The 22,585-nt window shown below is 48.3% G+C and overlaps 8 protein-coding genes across 8 annotated transcripts; all 8 read left to right on the top strand.

The window, feature by feature from the left end:
• Positions 1-5,624: 5,624 nt before the first annotated feature.
• On the top strand, positions 5,625-6,192 carry FSST1_002352 (uncharacterized protein; the record flags this gene model as incomplete). The annotated part of the gene is made up of 2 exons (XM_083228333.1): positions 5,625-5,772; positions 5,876-6,192. 2 exons carry the CDS (start codon positions 5,625-5,627, stop codon positions 6,190-6,192), a joined length of 465 nt encoding a protein of 154 aa, XP_083092534.1.
• A 79-nt stretch (positions 6,193-6,271) lies between these two features.
• On the top strand, positions 6,272-7,709 carry FSST1_002351 (uncharacterized protein; the record flags this gene model as incomplete). The annotated part of the gene is made up of 2 exons (XM_083228332.1): positions 6,272-6,819; positions 6,932-7,709. The coding sequence occupies 2 exons, from the start codon at positions 6,272-6,274 to the stop codon at positions 7,707-7,709; spliced, it is 1,326 nt and encodes a 441-aa protein (XP_083092533.1).
• Positions 7,710-8,710: 1,001 nt separating this feature from the next.
• FSST1_002350 (uncharacterized protein) lies at positions 8,711-9,842 on the top strand (the record flags this gene model as incomplete). The annotated part of the gene is made up of 3 exons (XM_083228331.1): positions 8,711-8,979; positions 9,035-9,116; positions 9,171-9,842. The coding sequence occupies 3 exons, from the start codon at positions 8,711-8,713 to the stop codon at positions 9,840-9,842; spliced, it is 1,023 nt and encodes a 340-aa protein (XP_083092532.1).
• A 1,718-nt stretch (positions 9,843-11,560) lies between these two features.
• On the top strand, positions 11,561-12,148 carry FSST1_002349 (uncharacterized protein; the record flags this gene model as incomplete). Its single annotated transcript, XM_083228330.1, has 3 exons — positions 11,561-11,763; positions 11,816-11,965; positions 12,016-12,148. 3 exons carry the CDS (start codon positions 11,561-11,563, stop codon positions 12,146-12,148), a joined length of 486 nt encoding a protein of 161 aa, XP_083092531.1.
• A 1,102-nt stretch (positions 12,149-13,250) lies between these two features.
• On the top strand, positions 13,251-15,977 carry FSST1_002348 (uncharacterized protein; the record flags this gene model as incomplete). Its single annotated transcript, XM_083228329.1, has 1 exon — positions 13,251-15,977. The coding sequence occupies one exon, from the start codon at positions 13,251-13,253 to the stop codon at positions 15,975-15,977; it is 2,727 nt and encodes a 908-aa protein (XP_083092530.1).
• Positions 15,978-16,495: 518 nt separating this feature from the next.
• On the top strand, positions 16,496-18,052 carry FSST1_002347 (Hsp90 co-chaperone CDC37; the record flags this gene model as incomplete). Its single annotated transcript, XM_083228327.1, has 3 exons — positions 16,496-16,519; positions 16,572-17,870; positions 17,927-18,052. 3 exons carry the CDS (start codon positions 16,496-16,498, stop codon positions 18,050-18,052), a joined length of 1,449 nt encoding a protein of 482 aa, XP_083092529.1.
• Positions 18,053-19,506: 1,454 nt separating this feature from the next.
• On the top strand, positions 19,507-20,601 carry FSST1_002346 (PLC-like phosphodiesterase; the record flags this gene model as incomplete). The annotated part of the gene is made up of 1 exon (XM_083228326.1): positions 19,507-20,601. The coding sequence occupies one exon, from the start codon at positions 19,507-19,509 to the stop codon at positions 20,599-20,601; it is 1,095 nt and encodes a 364-aa protein (XP_083092528.1).
• A 606-nt stretch (positions 20,602-21,207) lies between these two features.
• FSST1_002345 (MTH1187/YkoF-like protein) lies at positions 21,208-21,782 on the top strand (the record flags this gene model as incomplete). Its single annotated transcript, XM_083228325.1, has 4 exons — positions 21,208-21,267; positions 21,343-21,448; positions 21,543-21,645; positions 21,710-21,782. The coding sequence occupies 4 exons, from the start codon at positions 21,208-21,210 to the stop codon at positions 21,780-21,782; spliced, it is 342 nt and encodes a 113-aa protein (XP_083092527.1).
• Positions 21,783-22,585: the final 803 nt, after the last annotated feature.

Genomic DNA, 22,585 nt, shown 5'->3' with positions numbered 1-22,585 from the left:
CACAAGGGCTAGTCGAGTTATTCATTGTTTCTGGAATCTGAGCAAAAGGAATTCGGGTACCCGTCCACCCGTTGTAGGGCTCGAAACCCAACCAACATTCCATTCGTCCCGTCTTCTAAGCTGTCCCTGGCCCAGTCCGGCCCCGACAAGCATTGCTGATCTCGGGAAGGGACAGGCTAACAAACTATAGCTTCTGCTCTGTCTTAAGAAATTTGGCCAGACGATCCCATCCATGGAATCCTTGCCATGTCTCAAGACCTCAGCCAGAACGTAAAGGAATCCTAAACACAATGATATGAAACCACGTGGACTGGGCAGCTCCCATGTCATGCAGGAACAGCACAGCTCAGGAACATGGAATATCGAGCAGTGCCTTGATAATACAACCTTGCTGACGTTGTCCTCTCGGAATTGTTCGTGCTTGTAACGGCGAGAGTCACAGACTGGAGGCATCTTTCAAACATCCTTTGTCACTGCCTGTATCCAGTTAACTTGAGGCATGAAATTCCCCATTCTTATCAAGATAAGAACATCCATATCCACATCTCTTTGAATCCCTGTCGAGGCTCAGAGCACGCCCCTGTGCGTATTCTGCCCGTAGGGCGTACCAGCTGTGCCACAGGTATCAGCAAGACCCAGTCCAGCCCAGCGAGGCGGGCGTCGTGATAGAGGAGAGGGCAATTAATTCATAAGGCGGGGAAAAGGAAGCCTCGGCGACAGAAACACAAATGGCATTTGGCGGCAACTGGCGGACACGGAGTTCGGGCTCGCAACCGCTGTACCGCTGGACAACTGGCGGCATCATAATGTAAGTGCCGATGCTGTACAGACTACCAGTTTATGTGCTGTACAATATGACTCCGGCCAGAGATTCTGTAACTGGTTGAGAACCCTTCAAGTGGATTCAAAGGTCCGAATACTGGTGACTGATGAGGTCTCATTCTCGATCAATTCATGCATTCATTCATGCAAACACGAGCGTAGAGCGAGGCAGGTCGTCACCGACCATTCCAATGGTATCGATCCTATTTGGATTAGTGTTAGGTCTTCTGCCCCTAGGGACGGAAGAGCCCAAGAGAGGTGATTGTTGGGTTGGTTGGTTGCCAAACTGCGTGTTGCTGCCTCTGACACTAAGACGGTCCAGATATCCACCCGGCTCCAGCTGTCATGAGCCAGACTACCTAGGTAGGTAAGCCTCTCGTACAGTACAGTGCTGTCTGCAGTGCTTTGTAGTGCACTATTAGTGTGTGTAGCGGACAGCGGGCCTCTGGAAGCGGCGGCTCTTTCAATGATCCAGTGCTTGTGCTTTAACGGCCAGTGATCCCCCCGGATCGTCAACGCAGGTTCGGCTGCAGAGCCGGCAATGCGAGCAATTCAATACTGTTGCCGACAATAGTCAGATTCAGGACAGATACTATATTGGTGTACAGTCAAGTATTGTCTGTCCTCGTGCAAATGTCTCACTGTTGAGCAGCCCACTGGCCAATAACGATATACTCGCACGACAGTGAATGGATGCGAGTGCTTGTTTCTCAATCAATATTTTTTTTTCTGTCTCAAAACAAGATCGAGATTGACAGAATGTGGAGGAATGTGTATCGAGTCTGATTGGCCTTTGTTCATGTAAGCTCGAAGCACCCCCAATGCGGTCTTGTCTTAGCAGGCTAGGAATTCCACTCTTATGGAGTCTTTGTCATTTTAATTGTAGGAACCAGTAATTTTTTTTTTAACACCAGTATTGATCACTGAGTGGTGGTCGACTGTTCATTTGCATGTCAGAATTACATCATTGAGTTAAATACGCATGAAAATGGCAAAGTCAATGTGCGATCGATATCTGAAATGGAAGTGAAGGGATTTCAGGACATAATCTTGAATGGGTTCCAATCAGTTACCTTTTAGCCAGGGGAGCACTCTGATGACGTCGTTGCGATGTAAAAACTTGAATTGTTGTCTTCGTATCTGAAAGCCAATTTGACAGAGGATTCCAAGGAATGCACTGCAGTCATTCGAATTGACCTTCAAGGCATCAACTCCACGTGTTGAAGCTTAATTATTGGAAAATTGGCACCGGATAACCTCTCGTTATTGGTAGACTTTTTTCCGACAGAAACTGGGATTTATATTAGGGATCGTCAAATCCTATCTCAAGACGGCAATGCCCCGTAGGATAGTCAGGAACGTGTGATGAATCTTGAATGCTAAAGAGACCATTAATAGTCTATGAGGGTGTTGATGGTGAAGAAAGAAGCCGGAAATCATGAACCTGGTTGTTTGGGTAGGCAGTTCGTCTGATCAAGAGAGTGGCGATCAAAAACTGATGTTACACCTTCCACAGTTACACAACACAATAGCAGCACAGGCCACCTTTTTTACCCGTGGAGGGTTGGAGCAACACATCCTGCTAAATTCTCACGATACTTCCTCCTCTTCAAGGTAGACTAGACTCCCTGTGACCAGACACAACGGACGGCAAGACGGAACTACAGCAGTTAGGTCAGGTGAAAGTGCTTGTGATCTGTGAGGATCCAAGAAGGGAATAGTAGTTTGAGGGGTAAATGGGTACATCAGTGCTGTACGTAGATCAACATATGTTTCTGGGATTCGACAATGATCGCAGCCAAGTGCCGCATAAGATATTGTGTATGTAGTACGGATAGATGCACATACATAAGCAATAGTCTATCTATCACATATCTTGACACGTTGGACAGGATGCTTGAGTTGTTTGTTACCGTTCACACCCGCCTCCTTTCTGTGCATCACTTACGTGAGAATCTGGGCTAATCTGGTTCAATGATAAAAAAGACCAATAGAAAGAACATTACTTCCCCTGCCCCTTTTAGCATCGTCAGTCAGTCATTGTCAATGCTAATCTGTCCCTTTATTAAGCGTACCAGCTAACCGAAAATTGCGGTGTCAACTAAATCCAGGGCTCTCCTTTTTCTGCTTCCATTGACAATGGCTTTTTTAGCGATGTGATGGTGGCTGTAGCTGACGACTCTTGGGTGGTGGTGGTGGATCGGCTTCTGTCTGTATCGAGAAACTAAGAATGAGGGGTATGCATCCCATTAGTAAATTAACTACACGCCCTAACCGTTTTAGGGGGCTCTAAATCAAATAATTCATCCTCAAAGATGCTATTCAAGAAATAAGAGCATTTCAATTCCGAAGATTCCTTGCTCGAGACAGTAAGTAAAACTTTACTAGGTATTCTACACGATCAATGCAATATCTCTTAGAGTGGCATGGGATGTGTAGCCCTGACAAGAGTTTACATGGGTGGTTCATCGATCGCTGAAAGATCGACCAAGAAAAAAAAAAGTTGGAAAAAGAAGGGTCTCAACTTTTTTTCTCCTTGGAACGTCCAGAACAAGCCATTGCCGAATAAGAAGAAGTCCCTCTTCCTTCTCACTTCCTGTCTAACCAGCCGGGTCGGAGTATAAAACATCAGGCCAACAAGTCAGACCAGCAAACATGTACAGTACCGTAGCGTTATCAGATCAGATCACCACTTGGTCACTTGGCTTGATTAACCCGTTAAGGTTACTGTAGCATTCAGGGCCAGGGCAAGGGTTAGGTTTGAGTTGAAGGAGCATGGGTTATCACCACGTGTAAGAGAGGATAGGAGGAATCGTTTCTAACAGAAGGATGGATTGTAACATGCCAGGGATAGATGAATTCGTACTGTGGTTGTGACGGACATGAATTGTTGCTTCGCCGCTCAGTCATCAATCAATCAATCAATCTCTTGGCGAGAAGCAAGCAATAACGACGCTGATGTCAGCGACATTGAACTGCATAATTAAACTTCAGGCATAAAACAATACAAATAACCTTTGAAGAAAAGCATTACGCGTTGTTGGGATGGTTACAGAAACAGGTTTCCAAAACATCCACAACCCAGGGCTCGAAACAGATCCATTGATCGGTCCTTGGTCAGAGGTTTCATTAGACGCGTCTCACGCTGGTACTCTGTACAGTTAGCGAGAGACATGAGAGCCTCGTCTTTTTTCAATATTTGTTCATTTCCAAACCCAGTGCCTTGAACAAAGGAGTTAATGAGACACAGCCTATTGCATACGAGAGTTGACATGGTGAGCACAGATCGATATTGGTACCTGACAGCTGTACAAAATTACAATACGAGATGAATTGATGGCCACTTGTTCAAGAAACTTCAAACAACTCAACCCGAGGATCTGAGACAATCTCGCTATAACGGTACCAGATATTATTGTAGCAATCATCTCGTCTTGTTGAGCTATGTATTGTATTGAACATGTAGGCATTTCTGGTCAAACACATCGCGCTGCCCTTTCTCTGGAATAAAGTTTACAGTGCGAGTGTTGACTAACAATTACGTCCCCCAGATTTCAAGACCCCACTCAGTCCCCAAAATGAGTCTTCCCTTCAGCATCAACTCCTCACTTTTCACCATCCAAACCGACTCAGCTCCCCACCCAGTGCGAGCTCATCACCATCTCGATTAAGTCTGGCGAGACTGGGCCGCCCAGTCCGGGCAGGGCTGCTATTACAGCCAGCAGGCAGACAGGCTACAAACCAGGCCACGGGGCCACCGTCCACTCTACCCGTCTCGGAAGTTGGGGAAATGGAGAGAGCGAGCCTGGCTGCAGCAACGTGATAATTAAAGTCTAGTATGTATATTTTTATACATACCAACCAAAGGCACTGTACAAGACTGTATTATGTACCCATTGTGCCACGGACGGAGTCCAGGCAATGCAATGAGGACATGGACGCGTCGGGTGACGAATCAGCCCAGAACCAAACGGCGAGCATAACAAAGATCAATGACTGTCTACCCAACAGGAAACCCAAGCCGAACGACGAGCGTTACCCACCGCGATTGTTGAGACAGATGCACTCTCTTTATACCCTCCTCCTGGAACCGTTTGTGCAGACGGGACCTGACTTTCTCAAGCAGATAACCTTCAGGAACAGTGGAAACGGTCTAGTTTATTCCCCTGGCTACAACGTTGTGCAGCGGACAAGACCCTGGCACGATTTGTGATGGTGCACAAACCAAGTCAATTCACTCTTTTATACCTTATCAAGCAAAGACCGGTGCCAGTTTGTGAGGGGAATCCAATCATGGACCAGCGCAAAAGCACAACGCCTCATGCAGGACGGGAGGGGAATTGAGGGGATACATGCTTCTGTCTGTCTGTCTGTCTGTATGTATGCATGTCTGTACAGTACTGTACTGCCAGCATGTCCCCTCCAAGTTGATCACTATCGACTGTTGATAGCATGCTCTTGCCGTCACTTCCTTTGATAGTAGCGAGTGAAGCCAGGCATAATTTGTCTCGTGTCTTCTTCACAGAATACCTGTCCGTTCCTTCAGGTCAGAACAAGGGGATGGGATAGAGCCATCGATTGCTCAGCCCCCGTTCGCCGGCCGATTGCGACTTTGAGCGCATGACACACCCACGTTCTAACGCCACACCCGTCCGCGGACCACGGCCTGACCCCTCCTCTCCCTCTCAGGCTCTCTCCCTCTCACGGGCTCTCTTTCCCTGCTGCAACTCAGTTCGGATGCTTTGGCAAGGGTGTCAACGAACCAATCGACCTGCCTCTTCAACTCCACCCGTAGCCACTCCATGGCTGGAGAGCCCCCCGAACACCAGAACAAATGGCAGCACGTAGCGCTGGGTGGAAGTCGTTGGAACCCGGTCCAGGGCCTTGGCTCCCTATGGTTGAGCCCCCTCTTGACTTCCAAGGCACAAGGCCATGTTTGGTGGCTCAAAGGTACTAGTGAATAAGTGACCAGCCGGGTGCGCTTTCACTGAACTGAGCAAGTCTCGATAGTCATCGCACAGGCATCAATTCAGACATCCTATTCAGACACCAGTCTGCTACATACGCCCCGCTCCTGACCACACACACACCCTGGGCTTGGGTGCTGCTTCCCAAAATATTATTTCTCGTCTGTTCTGGGACTCCTGCTGGCAACATCTTTCTCCTCTCACCACTTCTCTTCCTCCTGTCAACACCATCCAGCTTCTCCGGTCCAAGTCTAACTACCAACACTCTACCAAACGCCTAGTTCGTGATCGACACGACTCCAGTCGGTCGAATCCTGAACATATACCAAGTCGCCGGCAATGGCCTCATCCAAAGTACGCTGCCCTCAACCCTCGGAGGGACCGAGCCCGAGCCCTGTCATGATATTTTTCACGACCTGCCAGATGGCATAACAACCTACCAAGGCCCAGATTTGCTGATCTCCTTTCGTCCTCTTCAGGAAATGCAGCAGTCCTCGAGGCCATTGACTCAGACCCGTTCTCCGATGTCGTCCACGTCGTCGGCCCTCCCCGGCCGTCAATCCCACGCTCGGACGAGCTCGCACTCGCTGCTCACAGGCGCTCTCAACGCCAACCATAGAGTGACTCGACGCAAGTCTGTCACAAACCCGAATGCGAACGTTACCGCGATCGCCGCTGCTCTTCTGGAGAGTGAGCGTTCAAACGCCCTGCCTATCAACAGCGGCCGCCGAATGTCAAAGAGCGCTGCTGCTCGTGCTGCCATCGCCGGTAGCCTTCCCTCCCCGCCTGCTAGCCTCCCGAACCACAAGTCGATACCCGAGACGAAGCAAGAGCTCAATGGTAGCGCCATTGACGATGAAATGAACGATGGTTCGGCTGACGAGGGAACTGCCAAGTTCCAAAAGGCTCGTCAACGCCGTGCAAGCGACGGCCAGACTCTCAAAGAGGGCAAGAAGAGCAACAGGGTTGAGGTTCGCTGTGACAAGTGCGGTAAAGGCTACAAGCATAGCAGCTGCTTGACTAAGCACTTGTTGGTTCCCCTCCTCCCAATGACTTGCCCCAGCACATGAAGCCTTACAGACCAGCTGTTTTTGGCGTGTAGCATTGCGTACTCATGAATCCATGTCACTAACAGTTTCTAGGTGGGAACACACACCTGAGTGGGCATTGACTTCCAAGTTGCTCATTTCAAAGCATCAACAAGTCCAGCTTCTTGAAGCTGCTTCGGTTCTTGTAACCATGAACGGTATTGAAGGCAACGCTGCCACTCCTCCTGAGTCTACTAAGGACTTTCAGAGTGAGGTCGGGTCATCATCGCCTGCTACCTCCAGATACTCTGACCCTGAGGAGCGACAGAGCTCTGCCGACACTACACCACCTCCGCTTACCGAAGGTGTCAGCGTCAACGGCACCTCCTACCGCAACAAGCGCTACAGCAACGGGTACGCGAGAAGCTACCAGTCGGCTGCGTCGTTTGGAGCTGGCAGTGTGCCTTACGGCTCAGGCTTTGGCCACTACCGTCAGCCTAGCAATGATCACCACCGCCCAAGTTCTTCCGGTCGCAATGCCACGGGAGAGGACGATAGAGATCTGGCTGCTGCAGTTGAGCTCCTCAGCTGCAGTTTTGGTAGCAACAACGGATCACGCCCTGCTATGACTCCTGCAGATGCGCCTCCCGTTCCCCCGCTGCCGGCTCAGTACCTGGATCAAGCGACGTCACTATCGACAGCGAGCTTCATCAACAGCTTTCCACGTCGACAGCCCGAGAGTTTTACTCGCGGTGATATGAGACGTCCTAGCGTAGACGTCCGAATGGATGGTAGCGGCGATTCGGTTATGGACGATGACGATTTCGAGATGCGTTCGCGCGGTCGAAGTGAAGATGATGACGATGGTGTTTTTGGTCGCATGGAGGAATGATTTTTTTTTTGAATGCATCATTAATGGGTAACGATTGGGACGGAGTATATCTCTTGGGTCGGGCATGCAGGCTCTGGAGTTGGATTTATCGGATGACGTCGATGGATAAGCGTGTTATCTCTTCTTCTTTTTTTTATATCTTCTGTATCACATACAGCGTGCTATCATGAGGTGGACCAGATCTCCGCTGTCGATTCCCAGCACCGAAGAGTGGAGGGCCCGTCTGGTGAGGAACTAGATGAGATTGCATCACCACGAGGTTAAAGTGAGGATTCGGACAGGCGTCGAGTTGGACGCCCAAATAAATACCTACCAAATGGAAATCAAACATTGAAACCACATTACAGTGTTACAACATTGGATCACCACGGGATCAAGAGTGAATGATTGAATGAATCAATTGATGAAAAATAAGGAAGAACATCGTGGTGATGAGACATCACTGTACGGTTCAGACAAGGTCACAGAAGAGCAGCCAGCCTCATCCATCAAAGGACAAATAGATGAACAAAACGAGAGCTGAGAATGATCAAAGATCACCTCTTTTTTGCGGCAACGATTGATTGATGCATCAATTATTGCTTGCTTGTAGCAAGAGAGGGAAAAAAATCGGAGGGTTAAAGAGAAGAGAAAAACCTTCATCTTCCATGTCGGCTGTCAAAACAGCTACTAACCCAGTCCAGTAGGTGCGCACAGTGGGGAACTCGAGGTAGGTTGCGAAATGCCGTGAAGGTCCATCTTATGGAGGTTGCCCGGACAGCGACGTCACTGATTGACCAGTTCCCCACTGCAACCTGCCTTGTCTACTACCTCTAGGTGCTGAACTACCTGAACTCTTACCCTCCCTCCCCTACACTGATCGCAAACACAAAAACAACGCCCTGACTCTCCCTGAATCCAGGTCGCAAACTTCTGGTATTTATCATTTCGGCTTAGCCTGGACAGGTGGCGTATCCCTGAATCTTTGACAATACATTGTCTCAGCCAAAACAAACAAAGAAATGGCAACAAGAAGAAGCGTCGCCGCGACCAGCGACGACACGGCGATGACAACAACTCCATCATCACCAAAGCAAGTGCAGCGACCTCCGCCATCCTTTCGCGATATGGTCCCCCACACGGCCAAGTTCCCTCTTGCGATCGCGACAAGCTTCGCGATGGCGTCACTGGGATACAGCTTGCTAAGTGAGCTCACCAACGCTGAGCTCGCTGGCCTCAGCAGAACCCAGGACACATGGGAAGAAGTTGCCCTTCTGGCCGGTTGGAGAATGTTAGTAAACATGTTCTATTCGCGACAGAAGACGTACTAACGGATGCGATTACAGTATTGAGTTGACGATAGGATGGTATGCAAAGCTAGACAGCCTCGACGTGGCGATGCTGGATCTACTATCTCACGGCCCTCACGTTAGTTGAACCCACTTCGAAAGCCGAATCTTGTTCAAAGCTGACTTATCAAAGTTCTACCTGCTCACAACCTTCTACGGCCTCAACTGGACTACAGCAGCCTCAGCACTCGCTATTGATGTTTTCTCAGTCGCCGTGCCCTTTTACCTACTTCGCCCACTCTCTCCCATCCATACACCTTCAGCTGCCGCTGCTGCAGGTTTGCCTAACCGCGAGCTCCTCGACCTTCCACTTCAGTCGTATACGGCCGCTCTGTCGACAGGCATCTACACTGTTGTCCTCGTTCTGGCGCTGCGTTTCGTTCTGCCTCGCATCCTGGTTGTCAACTACTCAGGAGTAGGCACTCTCGAGCCTGCCTACAATGCTTCTTATGCTGCCATTCTCCCGGTGACAACCCTTTTCGGTATCGCCGCCAGCACTTTTATCTTTGCGCCTTTCGCGACCACGGCACGTGCTAAGGAGGATGACAAGATCAACGAGTTTGATCCTGTGGCTGCATCTCTCGGAGAGACCGTCTGGTGGAATGTGTGGGGTTACACTGTCAAGACCAAGGTGGTTATTCGTCGAACAGTCATTGTTGCTTTTGTCGCTGCGGTCAACACGTTCCTTGCCTCTTACAAGACCATGTATCGAGTTGATGCCATTGGAGCAGCTGCATATGCGGGCGTCTGGACATTCGCCGCTATCTGCAGTGGCATTGGCCTTGGTTTTGTTGGCGGAGATTAAATGCCCAGCAGTGCCATTTCCAGAAGGCTGAGATCAGCCTCATATACAGGGTGTTGTACAGGGTATGTTGGGGGCCAAAGAAGAAGTTGATAGCATCCTTGTTTCTAGATTGGCAGATGAGATGAGAAGATGGATGGATGGATACCCCGGTTTTCCTATATCGATCGGAGTCAAAAGGATTCAGGGTATAGCCAGTTGGCAATGCCGTTGAGATTGGTCTCAAGTGGCTGTGTTTTTTGTTTATATTGTTTTCTCTGTTATATTATGCTAGGTTTGTCTTGATAATGTATGAATACCAGTATTTTGAGATTATATTATTTAATTGTTGCTCTATCAGTGCTCCAAGCTGCATGCATTGAAGAGTCATGAATGAAGATGTCGTCAAGCCTTTGGAAGTTAGTCACATACCTAATGTGCCTAATAGGCAACACATGGATCGGGCATTCTGGTCGATAGCTTGGCGTCTTCTAGAAGGAAGAAAAATAGATGGTGTGCGTCTGTAGACGGAGAAACCCACGATAGAGCGAATTACAATTCAACGAGAGAGTCAAGTGGCTTTTCCTCTCTCTCATAGGGCTGAGGCGATGCAACCATGTCCATGGTCATGGGCAAACGGGAAGCGTTCCGTAGACCCAAGGACTAGACTAGGGGTTGTACAGCCTCGGGCGATTCCTAACGAAAACAAGGGTTTAATGTGAAATGCTAGAATTAAGAAACGCCCGAAAAGTTCTCAAGGCAGCAGAATAGATTGCACGTTGATCGACAATTCAGCATACTCAACAGGACGCTTATACGGGGCAAAGGGCCAGTCCTAAGCTGACAACCCCTGTCTGCCTGTTCCCTAACTTCTGGGTCCCAATGACGCCCAGAAGTATGTGCATGCTAGCATGCACCTTGGGAAGTGAAGAGCGTGAAATGGTGGTGTTCGTAGGATGAACTAGGCGTCTGGGGTCCTTGATAGGACTGTTTGTACTATACCCTTGTTGTACTAATTATTGGATATCTTGGTCTTCTCTAGGCTGGCTGTGGAGATCCACAAAGACTGCCTTGTGAGTTTGTCTCAAATAGTTTCAGTTTTGTCGAATTATGTGACAAATTGATGCTGATATTTAAAAATATGTATATTTATTTGATGATGATTGCTCTCAAGATCGTTGTTGTCATTGTAGAAAAGCCACGAGAAATAAGCAAGCTCAAGACATCACCTAGAGAAACGCAGGCAGTAATAAACTACCAAAAGATGAATCACAGGCTACTGAAACATATCCTGCATTTCCCCATCTAGACCTGCATATATTGTTTAGCCCAATGAGCCTCCTTCCGAGTGCCCCAAGCAGAACAAGGCGTCACGCCCTTGCAATGCAGTGCCCGGCACGTCTACAGGTCCCGTGCCTGGCCTGAGCAATAAGGGATCATCTAGTCCTGGAGTATATGCCTTATGGTGGGGGCTAAACTTGACATGGATGTTTCTAACGTACGGATGTAAGTCTTGAGGCTCCAGTATGCCTACTCTCAGTTTCAACCTTTTGCGCAGATGGGTTGAAAGTCGTGGGTATAAGAGAAAGGGATTGTTCCTGAGGAACACAATCAACAATTCCATCTTTACTACAGTCTCTATCACAACAACTCGAAAGATACCAAGCATTCGTTTATACTACAAACAACAAACTCAATCTTTTACAAGAACACTCGAAAACACTACAGCAACAAACTTCAATATGTCCAGCTACTACAATCAACAACCCGCCTACAAGCGATCCAAGAGTGTCAAGAGTGACCATGAAATCACTCTCAATGGCCCCGTTGATGTTGTGGGATCTGTCAAGTCTGGAAGTAGCATCAACTTGAACGGTGATGTGATTGTTCGAGAGAAGCTTGACGCCTATGGATCCATTGGCCTCAATGGAAACATCACATGCGAGTAAGTATATGTTCTAATGATAGAGAAGTTCCAATTGCTAACTTGTTAATAGTGGAAAGGTCCAGGCCTATGGAACTATCGCAGTTAACGGCTATACTATGGCCAACGACAAGATCAAGGGCCGCGGAAAGCTCAGAGTAATGGGAACACTTGTTGGAACAGACCTAGAGATTTATGGAAACATCACCATCACAGGACACCTGTATGTATACTCACTATTCTTTGTTTGTGTTGGAAGCTGACATGAATCAGGAGATGCAGACGACTTGTCGCCTACGGAAACATTACACTGATAGGAAGCGATTCATCATACTATGCCGAAGAGTCCGAACAAATAGCTGGAGCGGTAATGATGAGGGAGGCTGAGCCTGACTGGGAATACTAGTCAAGTTGCTCGAGCTGAGGTTCTATAATGAGACCTATGGTGTTGAATGGCTATGAAGTTATGATGGTATTGGTTATGGAGGATTTTATTTCAGGATTTGGATGAAGGGATATGGGTTAGAACTGTGACATCACCTTGGCGTTTTGTTAATTTCATTTAGACATGATCATTAGAGGAGGATAATACTGCCTGTATTTTAGAAATAGGCTATGGTATGAGATAGGTTGAAATTGAACGAGGTTGAAAGGAGATGCAGACAGTACTACCCTAAAGTGACAGTGACTCAATTGAACTCTGGTGAAAACCAAGCGTTGTTCTTCAAAGTAGTGATACTGACTTTAACAGATATAAAAACTCATATAATTAAATACGGTTGAGTACTGCTATCAACGGTTGACTGAAAGTTCAAATGTTCTAGCTAGACCTCTGAGTTGGTGGTGTTCAACGTTGAACTCCCATCATGATCTCAAGCCTTGTTACAGTAACAAGCCAAAAGAGTCATAAAACTTTATTGTAACCCTAGTCCTGCAGGATCAAGACACACATGATCTCCATATAATGAGTATTGCGCCATGTTGTTGATATGAAAAGGCTTCATCATGAGTGGTGCAGTCCTATGATGACTCTTCAAGGCATTCATTCTATGGGTCCTAAATATGCCTTGACCCTGGCTTGGTGCGGAGAGTTACCGGGGCTCCTGTCGATCGAGCACGAAATAAATGACTTGCAGAGGCTTGCTATCAAATTCATGTAAGTTGTTCTGCTTAAGTTAGAGTTGGAGCCTAATCAGGCAGTCAGTCCTACATTTGCATGCATTTCAACATCACATGATCATTTACAGCCACTTGCTCTATCGCCACTGGATCCAAACCCCAGTCGCGTTGGTAGTGGGGCGCGACTGACCAGGTACTAGCGTAATTTCCATCATTCGCGACTTGACACCCTTGATTGACGTATCGCGCCCGACTAGACAGTGAACGCGATCGACTACATCATCATCAAATGGCATCACCGAATTATGCAGAATAAATCCCCGAATCTAACTTGATACACGACCGGCCCTGTTAAGCGAACTCGAAGAGCTAAAGGCTCAGGCGCCGCCATGGCCGAAGCAACAGACCCAGACGGCGACACCACCATGGAGGTTATGTCACCAAAGCACCAGACATCATTCAGGGCACCTACGCTAGAGCGCATCGACAGCCTCGCGTCCATGGAGTCGCGCGTAGATCCAGATGCGCAAACAACTGTCACCGACTTTCTCGACTTTACCGATTATCTACCTTCTGATGTCGTGCGGTCCTTGATTCTAATCGGGAAACTCGACGAGAGGTACGCGGACGCTTCACTCAAGGTCAACGACTTGACGGAACAATGGGGTCAATTACCGAAAATCAATATGGAGGAGCGCCCAGCGCCAGTACAGCTCCGCGCCAACATATCTGAGCACCTCGACCAGGCCGTCAACTCTCGTGCCTTTGCGCATGCTGAAGCTGTCAGAATGACGGATAATATTAATCGACATTACAACAAGGCCAAAGTTTTGCTGTCGAAACTCAAGAGTATGAGGGATAACTACCCAACCGAGGAGCAGAAGAGTCCAGTCCAAACGAAATCACCACAAGCTGCCAGGAGCAAAGCACTCAAGGCTGCAGACGGCCAGAAACATCGACGACCACAAGGGCCTAGAATCATTGTGCCAGGAGAAGTACTGGCGCCGTATGACATCGATCAAGATATCCTCACAGACGAAAGCGATGTGAGCTCAGACGATGATTCCGATACAACAGCACCAAACCGAAGAACGCCTGGGCCAGCTCCGCGGATCAAGCTTGTCAGCAATAAACTACCAAAAACACCCAGCCGTCTTGCTCGTCCAGTTAGCTACGCTACACCAGCCCTGAGCGAAGCGGCCGCTGCTAATAATGCCGCTTTACTCCAGCCCCCGCCTGACGACGCGGTTGTCGGTAGTCCCGATGCCCCGTGGTTACAGCTTACTCAGTACGAGCTGGCCAAGTTGCGAAAACGTATGAAGAAGAACGCAACGTGGACCCCAAGCGAGACTATGATTGCCCGTGAGCTGAAAGCTCTGGGCCGTGGGCCTGATGCATACCACGAAGCTAAGAAAGACGCGAAGGATAAGGGCGAACGATTCGAACCCGTAGTTCCTCAGGCAGTCGTGGATACCAAGTCTGGAGAGAAACAGTTGCCAGCTGGTGCCTTGAGTCCTGACACCTTGTCTGCTGAAGAGGTTGCTACCAGTAATCGTGGTATGAAACTAAACGAGGCGAAGAAATTGAAACGTGAAGCCCTTGCCAAGATGGCAGCTGAAGAAGCAGAGGAGTCAGCTAGAAAAATGAACGAGGCTGCCAAGTTGTTTCTCGGAAACGGTAACGGTAACAAAAGCGCAAATAACAACAATACCACTAACAACAATAACGGGAGTAATGGCACGCCAAAGACCCCAACGTCTGAGACGCCCGTTAAAGAAACCCCCAAGCCCACCAAAACTCGAGCCGCATCGCGGTCAACGAAGCGCAAAAGAGAACCAGAGCCTGAAGAGCCCACCGATATCAACGGGAGCGCTGAAAAGAACGAGAACCGGCCTCAGGTCAAGCGGACCAAAACCGAAACGCCGGTCCCACCGCCTACGCAACTCACGTTAAGCAAGGGCCCGAGCCCCGAGAATCCGGCACCAGCGCCTACAACAGCGCCCGTTGATCATCCTGTGGCATCACATACCGAGACGCCTGTACCCATACCCATTCCTGCTATGTCAACCAGGGGGTCGGCGAAGTCTCCAACACCCAACCCAGTTGCAGCGTCAAATACTGGACCTACCAAGCCTCCTGGACCTCCTCAAGAGACCCCAGTCCCCTTGCCATTCTCCGAAGGACGAAAATCGGTTACCCCTGTGCTGCCCCCAGTGAGGGAGAACAGCAAAAGAGAAACTCGAGGTGATGCAGCAAAGAGGACACAGCAAGCACAACAACAGCAGGCAGAACCTCAGGCGATTCAAGCGATTCCTGAGGTGCCTGAAGAAGAAACTCTTAAATCCGAACCAAAAACATCCCCATTACTCCAGACAGCAACTGTACAAATTGCTGTTGCTCCCCCACAATCCCCTCCTCCCCCACCACCTCCTCAACATGCTCCTGAAGTAGCAAACAGACAGGTACCCTCTCGTGCGCCTACTCCTCGAATAACTCCTGGCCCCGAAGGCCTTGCCATCCGTCGACCGAGCTCTCGAGGTAAAGCTGCGAGTCAAGAGCCGCAGCTCTCGTTAGCTGCAGATCGTCCACGACGAGCGAGCACTGCTCGCAACACGCCTGCACCCGAGCCTCGACCACCAAAGCGAACTAAACGGCCCGCTCCTGGAATTGTTAGCACCACCAAAAGCGGCGGTAACAGCGCTGTTGGTAAGCGAAAGGCGCCACCCAAGAAGAAGGCTCGTCCCAAGAAGGACAAGGGGTCTGCCGAGGTTGAGCTGGAGGATGTAGATGATGATGGGAACCCTATCGATCCTGATGAGCCCAAGTATTGTCTTTGTAATAGGGTCAGTTTTGGCACAATGATTGCTTGCGAAAACTCCGAGGTATGCAATTCTTCAACAACAAACAGCTACTCACTCTCCACCTCAACACGGCGTCAAAAGCAGGCGGACACGAAACTGACAAACGGGCAGTGTAAGCAAGAATGGTTCCACCTCGAGTGTGTTGGGCTCACTGAAGTCCCTGCGCGCACCACTAAATGGTACTGTCCTGAGTGTCGAGTCAAACTTAATATTGGTGAAAGGGGCGAGGTCAGTGCTCGTGGGGTCAAGAAATGAGAAGACAGGATGCAATTGCAAATTCATGGGTGAGCGGGATCGGATTTAAAGGTATGGGTTAAAGCGTTATATAGAGTTGCTTGTTACTCTCATATCGAGGAAGGAACTGGCAAAGGGATGATACCATGGCGTTAGGATATGTTTAACGATACATCAGAATCGTGGGCAGCTCGAATGATCAAGTGATGAGATTCGGCATATGTATTTGATGCGTTTTAACTAGCAAATGCCTTTATTTGTTGATCAATAATGACTTCAAAGACATTTATAAACGTCAATAGAAAGCATTAATTGATGCCCCTTCTGCCTCTTATAACATCACTTCATGTTCGACATTGTACACTTGTGGCTGTGCCACACTTACGCCACGATCTTGTAGTGGGGTGAGCACCCCGCTATCATGGCAGCTGCTCTTCAGCAGTCCAGAAACTTCCATGTTAACAACTCTCAACATTCTACACTTTGCCATAACCTACTACATTTCGAGTTATCCAAAGCTTGGACCGAAAGTATAAAACATGCCTGTGGATTATAGTAAATGGGTAAGCAAGCAAGGCTAACAAGGTTCAAACAGTCGCTGACAACTGATGCTAGGACGCACTGGAGCTCAGTGACGATTCCGACATTGAAGTGCACCCCAACGTCGATAAGCGATCGTTTATTCGCGCGAAGCAGAACCAGATTCACCAAGAGCGCCAACATCGAAAACTCCAGATTGAAACTTACAAGTACGAGCGCATAGTCAACGATGGCTTGATCAAGCGCATTTCAGGCCTCTTGGCATCGCTCCGAGCTCATGCCTCTGAGGCTACCACCCGAAACCCGGCTGAGGTCGCTTTCCAAGCTGTCATGGAGTCAGCTGGAAACCCCAAGGATGACAAGCCCCCTGTGCCACCTGAGGGAGTCCACACCCACGAGAAGGAGCAGCCATCGTACACCAAGATGATGGCTACACTCTTGGACCAGGTCAACAAGGCTCTTGACGAGAAGAAGCCGGAGAACAGATACGAGGCCATGATCGCTGAGATCCAGGAACATGAGGACAAGGTTACCAACTTGCAGAAAGAGCTCGAGATTAAGCTGGCCGAGCTCGAGAAGGAGGAAGGCCGAAAGATCACCAGCGAGGGAATTCACACGGGTTTCGACAGCTCGCATGTCGCCAAGTCTACGCCCGAAGACAAGAAGAAGGAGACCACGCAGGTGGAGCTTTTGAACCCTGGCGCCACCGCGGGATCTTCGTCGACCTCGGGAGCCGAGAAGCAAGATGTCAAGATCGACGATGACAGCGATATTGAATCTTCGCCAGCCGGAAAGAAGTTTGGAACCATCAAGGCTAATGACTATCAGGCCAGTCTCCAGTTCCTTCTACAGAACCCCCAGCTGTTGGTCGAGAAGGAGACCGACGGTCTTCTTGTCCAGGCCTTTGATGCTGCCCTAGAGGGCAAAGATGACCTGTCGCGACAATACATTCATCAGGGACTTCTTCTGCAGTACTGCCGGGCTCTCGGCAAGGATGGTGTTGGGCTGTTCTTCAAGCGCATCATGACAAAGGGACACCAAGCGCAAGAAGTGTTCTACAAGGATGTGCAAGAGACGTACATGAAGATAAGGACCCGTTCTCGAGAGATCCTAGCAGAGCGAGCCAAGGAGGGCCAAACAGAAGGCGTCGAGCAGATCCAGCTGCACGCCGTTGAGCCTGGCACGGTCATCAATATCAAGGTGCCCGCGGCTGACAGCGAGGATCCTGAAGAGCAGGAAGCACGCGAAATCTTTGAGCATTTCTCTCCTGAAATGCGCAAGGCCCTGGAGACGGGTAACCTAGACGAGGTGAACAAGGTGCTGGGCGAGATGCCGATTGACGAGGCTGAGGAGCTCGTGGGTCTCTTTGGCGAGGTAAGCTGCAAGCACTTTAAAATAGAGTTGCAACATACTAATGATATGATTTACAGGCCAACGTTTTGAGTTTGGAGGAGCAGATCATTGACGCTACTACGGAGGAGGGAAAGAAGCAGCTGAAGGATATCGAGACCGCGGCTTCATTGGAAAAGAAGGAGGAGTACGGTGACCCTGAGTAATGCACATGATGGACGGGGAAGAACCCTGGTAGCTTGGCGATCCGATGTACATGGAATTTTAAAAGTGACAACAGTGGTATGGAGTAGATTGGACGAAGCCCAGCTATGCTGATTATCATAGAGGAAATAAGAATTTATTATACCCCGGAATTGTTACGGCCTCATGGATGTGCCTGTCAATGTTCTACTGTTGGAAATATTACCAGTTGACCATGCCTTTTGGTGGATTATCTTGAACGTTGTTTCTAGTAATTTTATTCTTTGACCGAGGTTAGCGGCTTAGAAATCAAACAATTACCTCGTGGCGAGTCCATGTGAAAACCTCGTGTTGACAATATCGATTGATTCGATGCTATAAATGAGGTGGTCATTTTTTGAGCCGCTTCGTGACGGGAAGCGGGATCGGACATAAAAATTGATAAAAATAGAAGTGGATACCACCAACGTTTTTATGCTCAGCCTCCCGCCGCCACCACCAAGACATGTTGTCATATGCAGAGATGATCATTATGCAGAGATTGTCTGTCAGTCAGCTTGAAACAAAAGAGGTTGGATAAAAGTTTGAGAACAAATAGTCATTGATGAGTAAATGCTTTAGAAGGCAGTAATTTCAAGTCTTCAAGGATATGAGATTGAGTAAACAAACGAGATTCATGTCAATTTGTTACTAACGGTAAGGCGTTTTTTCTGCGCAACGTAAACACCCCGGAATGTGGCATGCATTGTATCCGCGTATGTATGAATAGACGAGACGAGACACGGTCTCGGCTCCCGCATTTTGTCTACTATTTCCTTGGCATCCGGGAAGTAACAGGATGCTTATTGTTTATGGGTGGCAGCGTAAAAGAGTGGAAAATAGATGGTTGGAGTTGTCGATCTTTTAATGCTCCAACCACATGACGTGTATTATCGGAATATAGAGGAAGAGAGTTGAATCTCAAACTGTACCTAAAACACTCTGTTTACGACACGGTAGCACTGCATAATAGAAAAGTCAAATAATCTTTTCTTAGTCTACCTGAGGCTATTGACTAGCCTACAGTCTGGGCTGTCTCGTTGATGTTTTGAAGCATTGGTAACCAATGGGATATCTCCACTGCTGACGTTTCAAGGGGCGCAGCATCAAGCCTGCGTCTCTTTTCTCGACTTGGCTTTTTCGCTTCGTTTGAAGATCATTTCGAGCCTCCAGGGGACCAACCACCAAAAAATTGGACCGGGGGGCGACGTCAGCTTCTAAAAGTACAGGGGTCTTAGTTCTGCCCACGGGCTGGTCCCCTTTAGACTTACGTACCTGCCCATCCATCTATACTTGAATGCTTTCATCCTCTTTGTTCACTTTTCTATTGTTTATAGAATATCATTTCACATTTTATTACCATTTCTTTTTCTTTTTCTATTTTCAATCTCACATAGATCAGTTCTATTAACCAAAAGAAAAGAAAAGAAATATCAAGATGCTTCACTCTTCACTTCGCTCCATAGTGGCTGGAGTCCTCGCTGCCACTTCAGCTGTCTACGCTCTCCCACAATCAAACTCAGGATCAGGTTCTGGTTCAAGTTCGACAGCATGCAACAACTCTCCCGATCTTTGCGACCGCAACTACAACAACATCACGCATATCGGCGCTCACGGAAGCTCCTTTCTGAGAGACGGCAATGATGGTCTCTCAGCCGCAGGAAACCAAAACTTCAACGCTACAGATGCTCTCGACGCTGGTCTTCGTCTTCTTCAGGCTCAAGTCCACAAGGAAAACAACGCTCTTCACCTATGTCACACATCTTGTGATATTCTCGACGCTGGAACGCTTGAGGATTGGTTAAGCAAGATTAATTCCTGGATGGAGGCCAACGCCAACGAGGTCGTAACTATTCTGCTAGTCAACTCTGACAGTGCCAGCGCCAATGAGTTTGGCAAGGCCATCAACGGTTCCGGCATTGCTGAACTGGCTTATGCACCATCCAGCCAGAACGCTACTACCGAGTGGCCAACTCTCAAGTCCATGATTGATGCCAAGACGCGCCTGGTTACCTTTGTTACCAACATCGACGCTTCGACACAGTATCCCTACTTGATGCCCGAGTTCGACTACGTCTTTGAGACAGCTTTCGAGGTTCCGGAACTGAACGCTTTCAACTGCACCGTTGACCGTCCCTCCAAGATCTCCGACGGCGCTTCAGCTCTGTCCAATGGCATGATGAGTCTGGTCAACCACTTCAAGTACCAGAGCCTCGCCACCAACAGCGACCTTTTCATCCCTGACACCGAGAACATCGACACCGTGAACAGCGACGGTACTACCACAGACGGCGAGTTGGGCAAGCATCTTCAGGAGTGTCGACAGGAGTGGGGTGCTGCTCCCAACTTTGTCCTTGTCGATTTCTTCGAGAAGGGCCAGGTCCTTGCTGCGACTGACAAGATGAACGGTGTCTCTGACGCTACCGGCCGTGAGGAGGTCTCCACAGATGAGTCTCTGGGCAGCACCAACGACAGACAAGTCGGCATGGTTGCCTTGACGGCCTTTGTCGCCGCCGCTGTACTCTTGGTGTAAACACACAAACACCACTTAGAATGTCGTCAAACATTCAAACATCCCTTTTGTCTTTCTTCTTTCACAAATACCACCATTCCTTTACACAGGTTCGATCCGACCCTGCCGTTTAATCCGGTTCGGTCATTCTGGGCATATAGCGAGGCGTTTTTAGGACTAGCAAGCTTGGTTTTTGATAAATTGCATTTCAAGACAAGCATGGGATTCTTTTCTAGATTGATAGATGTACGAATTCGAGGGATATACATACACGAGTATAGAATTGGAAAAGAAGGGCTTACATAGATGGTACGATATATCGTCACCTCTTTACTAAATAAAAAGGCGAAGAAGCCACCCTGCAAAGCAATATCAAGTTTCAATGATTGCCCATAGTGAATGATAATGACTTGTATGTTACCAAGACACATATTCATCAGTAACAATGTCAGTAATTTAAGCATCATGAAGTTGTGTCTTATGGCTGTCGTGACGTCCCTTCAGCCAATTGGCAGCGAGCTTTAGTTCCAACTCCAGACCCATAGTCTTTAACAACAACATCAGCTCACTCTTCGACCCTCAACACAAGTTCACATTCTTCATAAACATCTATCAACACCTTTAATTATGGATTACCAAAGTCTTGCTACGCCAGAGTCGTGTTATGTTGACTTCTGCCTTCTTCCTGTGAGTAACAACTCTCTGTCCATGCCTCTTTAGGACCATGATACTCGCAAATCAGCAGAAACTAACATTGAACAGCTCGGAACTGGAACCGTTTCCGTTGCAGAGGATATCGCAGAGGTGCAAAAGGTTCTCAAGGCAAGTGGATTGAAGTATACTCTTCACTCTGCCGGTACCACAGTCGGTGCGTCATTTTGTTCCACTTCTCAACCAGCATGCTGTTCTCGCATGGTAGGCTTTGCAGGCAATGATGACAGTGACTGACACTTCAATCGCAGAGGGCTCCTGGGACGAGGTTATGGCGGCTGTAGGAAAAGCTCATGCTGCTGTGCACAAACGCGGCGTGGTGAGGATCCAGTCTTCCATGAGAGTTGGTAGCCGGTAAGTTCAATCATCTCATACAAAGATATACTGTTAGAACGTTTTACTGACGATGAGTTTACAGAACGGATAAGAAGCAGACTGCTGAGGAGAAGGTGAAGAGGGTAGAAAACATCCTGGCCAATGAGTCCAAGTAGAAGGAGCAGATTTGCTATTATATCTTATACAAGACATATCATTCCAAGCATGGGGCCAGAAGAGGTTATTGTGAATGTTGCATTACGAAAAATCACAAGATTTTGTCCAGGGTATCGTTCAACATAGGCTCATACAACCCTTCGTTAAATGCGTCTATCAAATTTGCTCAACACTCAATCTGATGGGCTTCATCCAAGGCCTTATCGAAGTCATCTGAAGCTTCGTCAAACAGGACAAATTTATAGAGGGCCACGTTGAGCCTCCATCAGTAGAGCCGACAAGTTTTCAGAAAAAGCCACGACATTTGCTATAGATGTAAGGCCTTTTGCCAAAGATGTTTCCCTCACGCCTTGGTTGGCTAATACCGATACTTTTATCTACTACTTTGAAAGGACCAACATATACAAGCACTAACTCTGTAATGTAAGCTCGCTCCCACTTGATCCTATGAATAATGATCGCCGTGATCTAGTCACCTCGTACATGCGACGCTGTTGGAACTACGCCTGCAATTCCCACCATGTAGGATTCCCTCGCATGTAGACATGAGGATAGATGTAAAAAGGGGTAATAACTCGTAGAAATATTTGATTGATGATTGTCACATCGCCTTCTGTGTTGTTCTGTCTATTCTTCTATTCTTAGTTGCGATATCTACGGAAGATGGCTTACAGACGGATTACAAGATCTATCTGAATATCTACTCAGTCTAATGCAGATATATTGTTAAGATGGCCAGGAGGAAGTAATCATGCATGCACTAGCGGTATTTGGTGGATTCAAAACTTTGGTTTTGGGAATC

Source organism: Fusarium sambucinum, chromosome IV (genome assembly GCF_050947815.1).
Source record: "Fusarium sambucinum isolate potato_lamoka chromosome IV, whole genome shotgun sequence".
Taxonomy (NCBI): Eukaryota; Fungi; Ascomycota; class Sordariomycetes; order Hypocreales; family Nectriaceae; genus Fusarium; species Fusarium sambucinum.
Note: the sequence above shows the minus strand (reverse complement) of the source record. Positions and strands in the feature narration are given on the sequence as shown.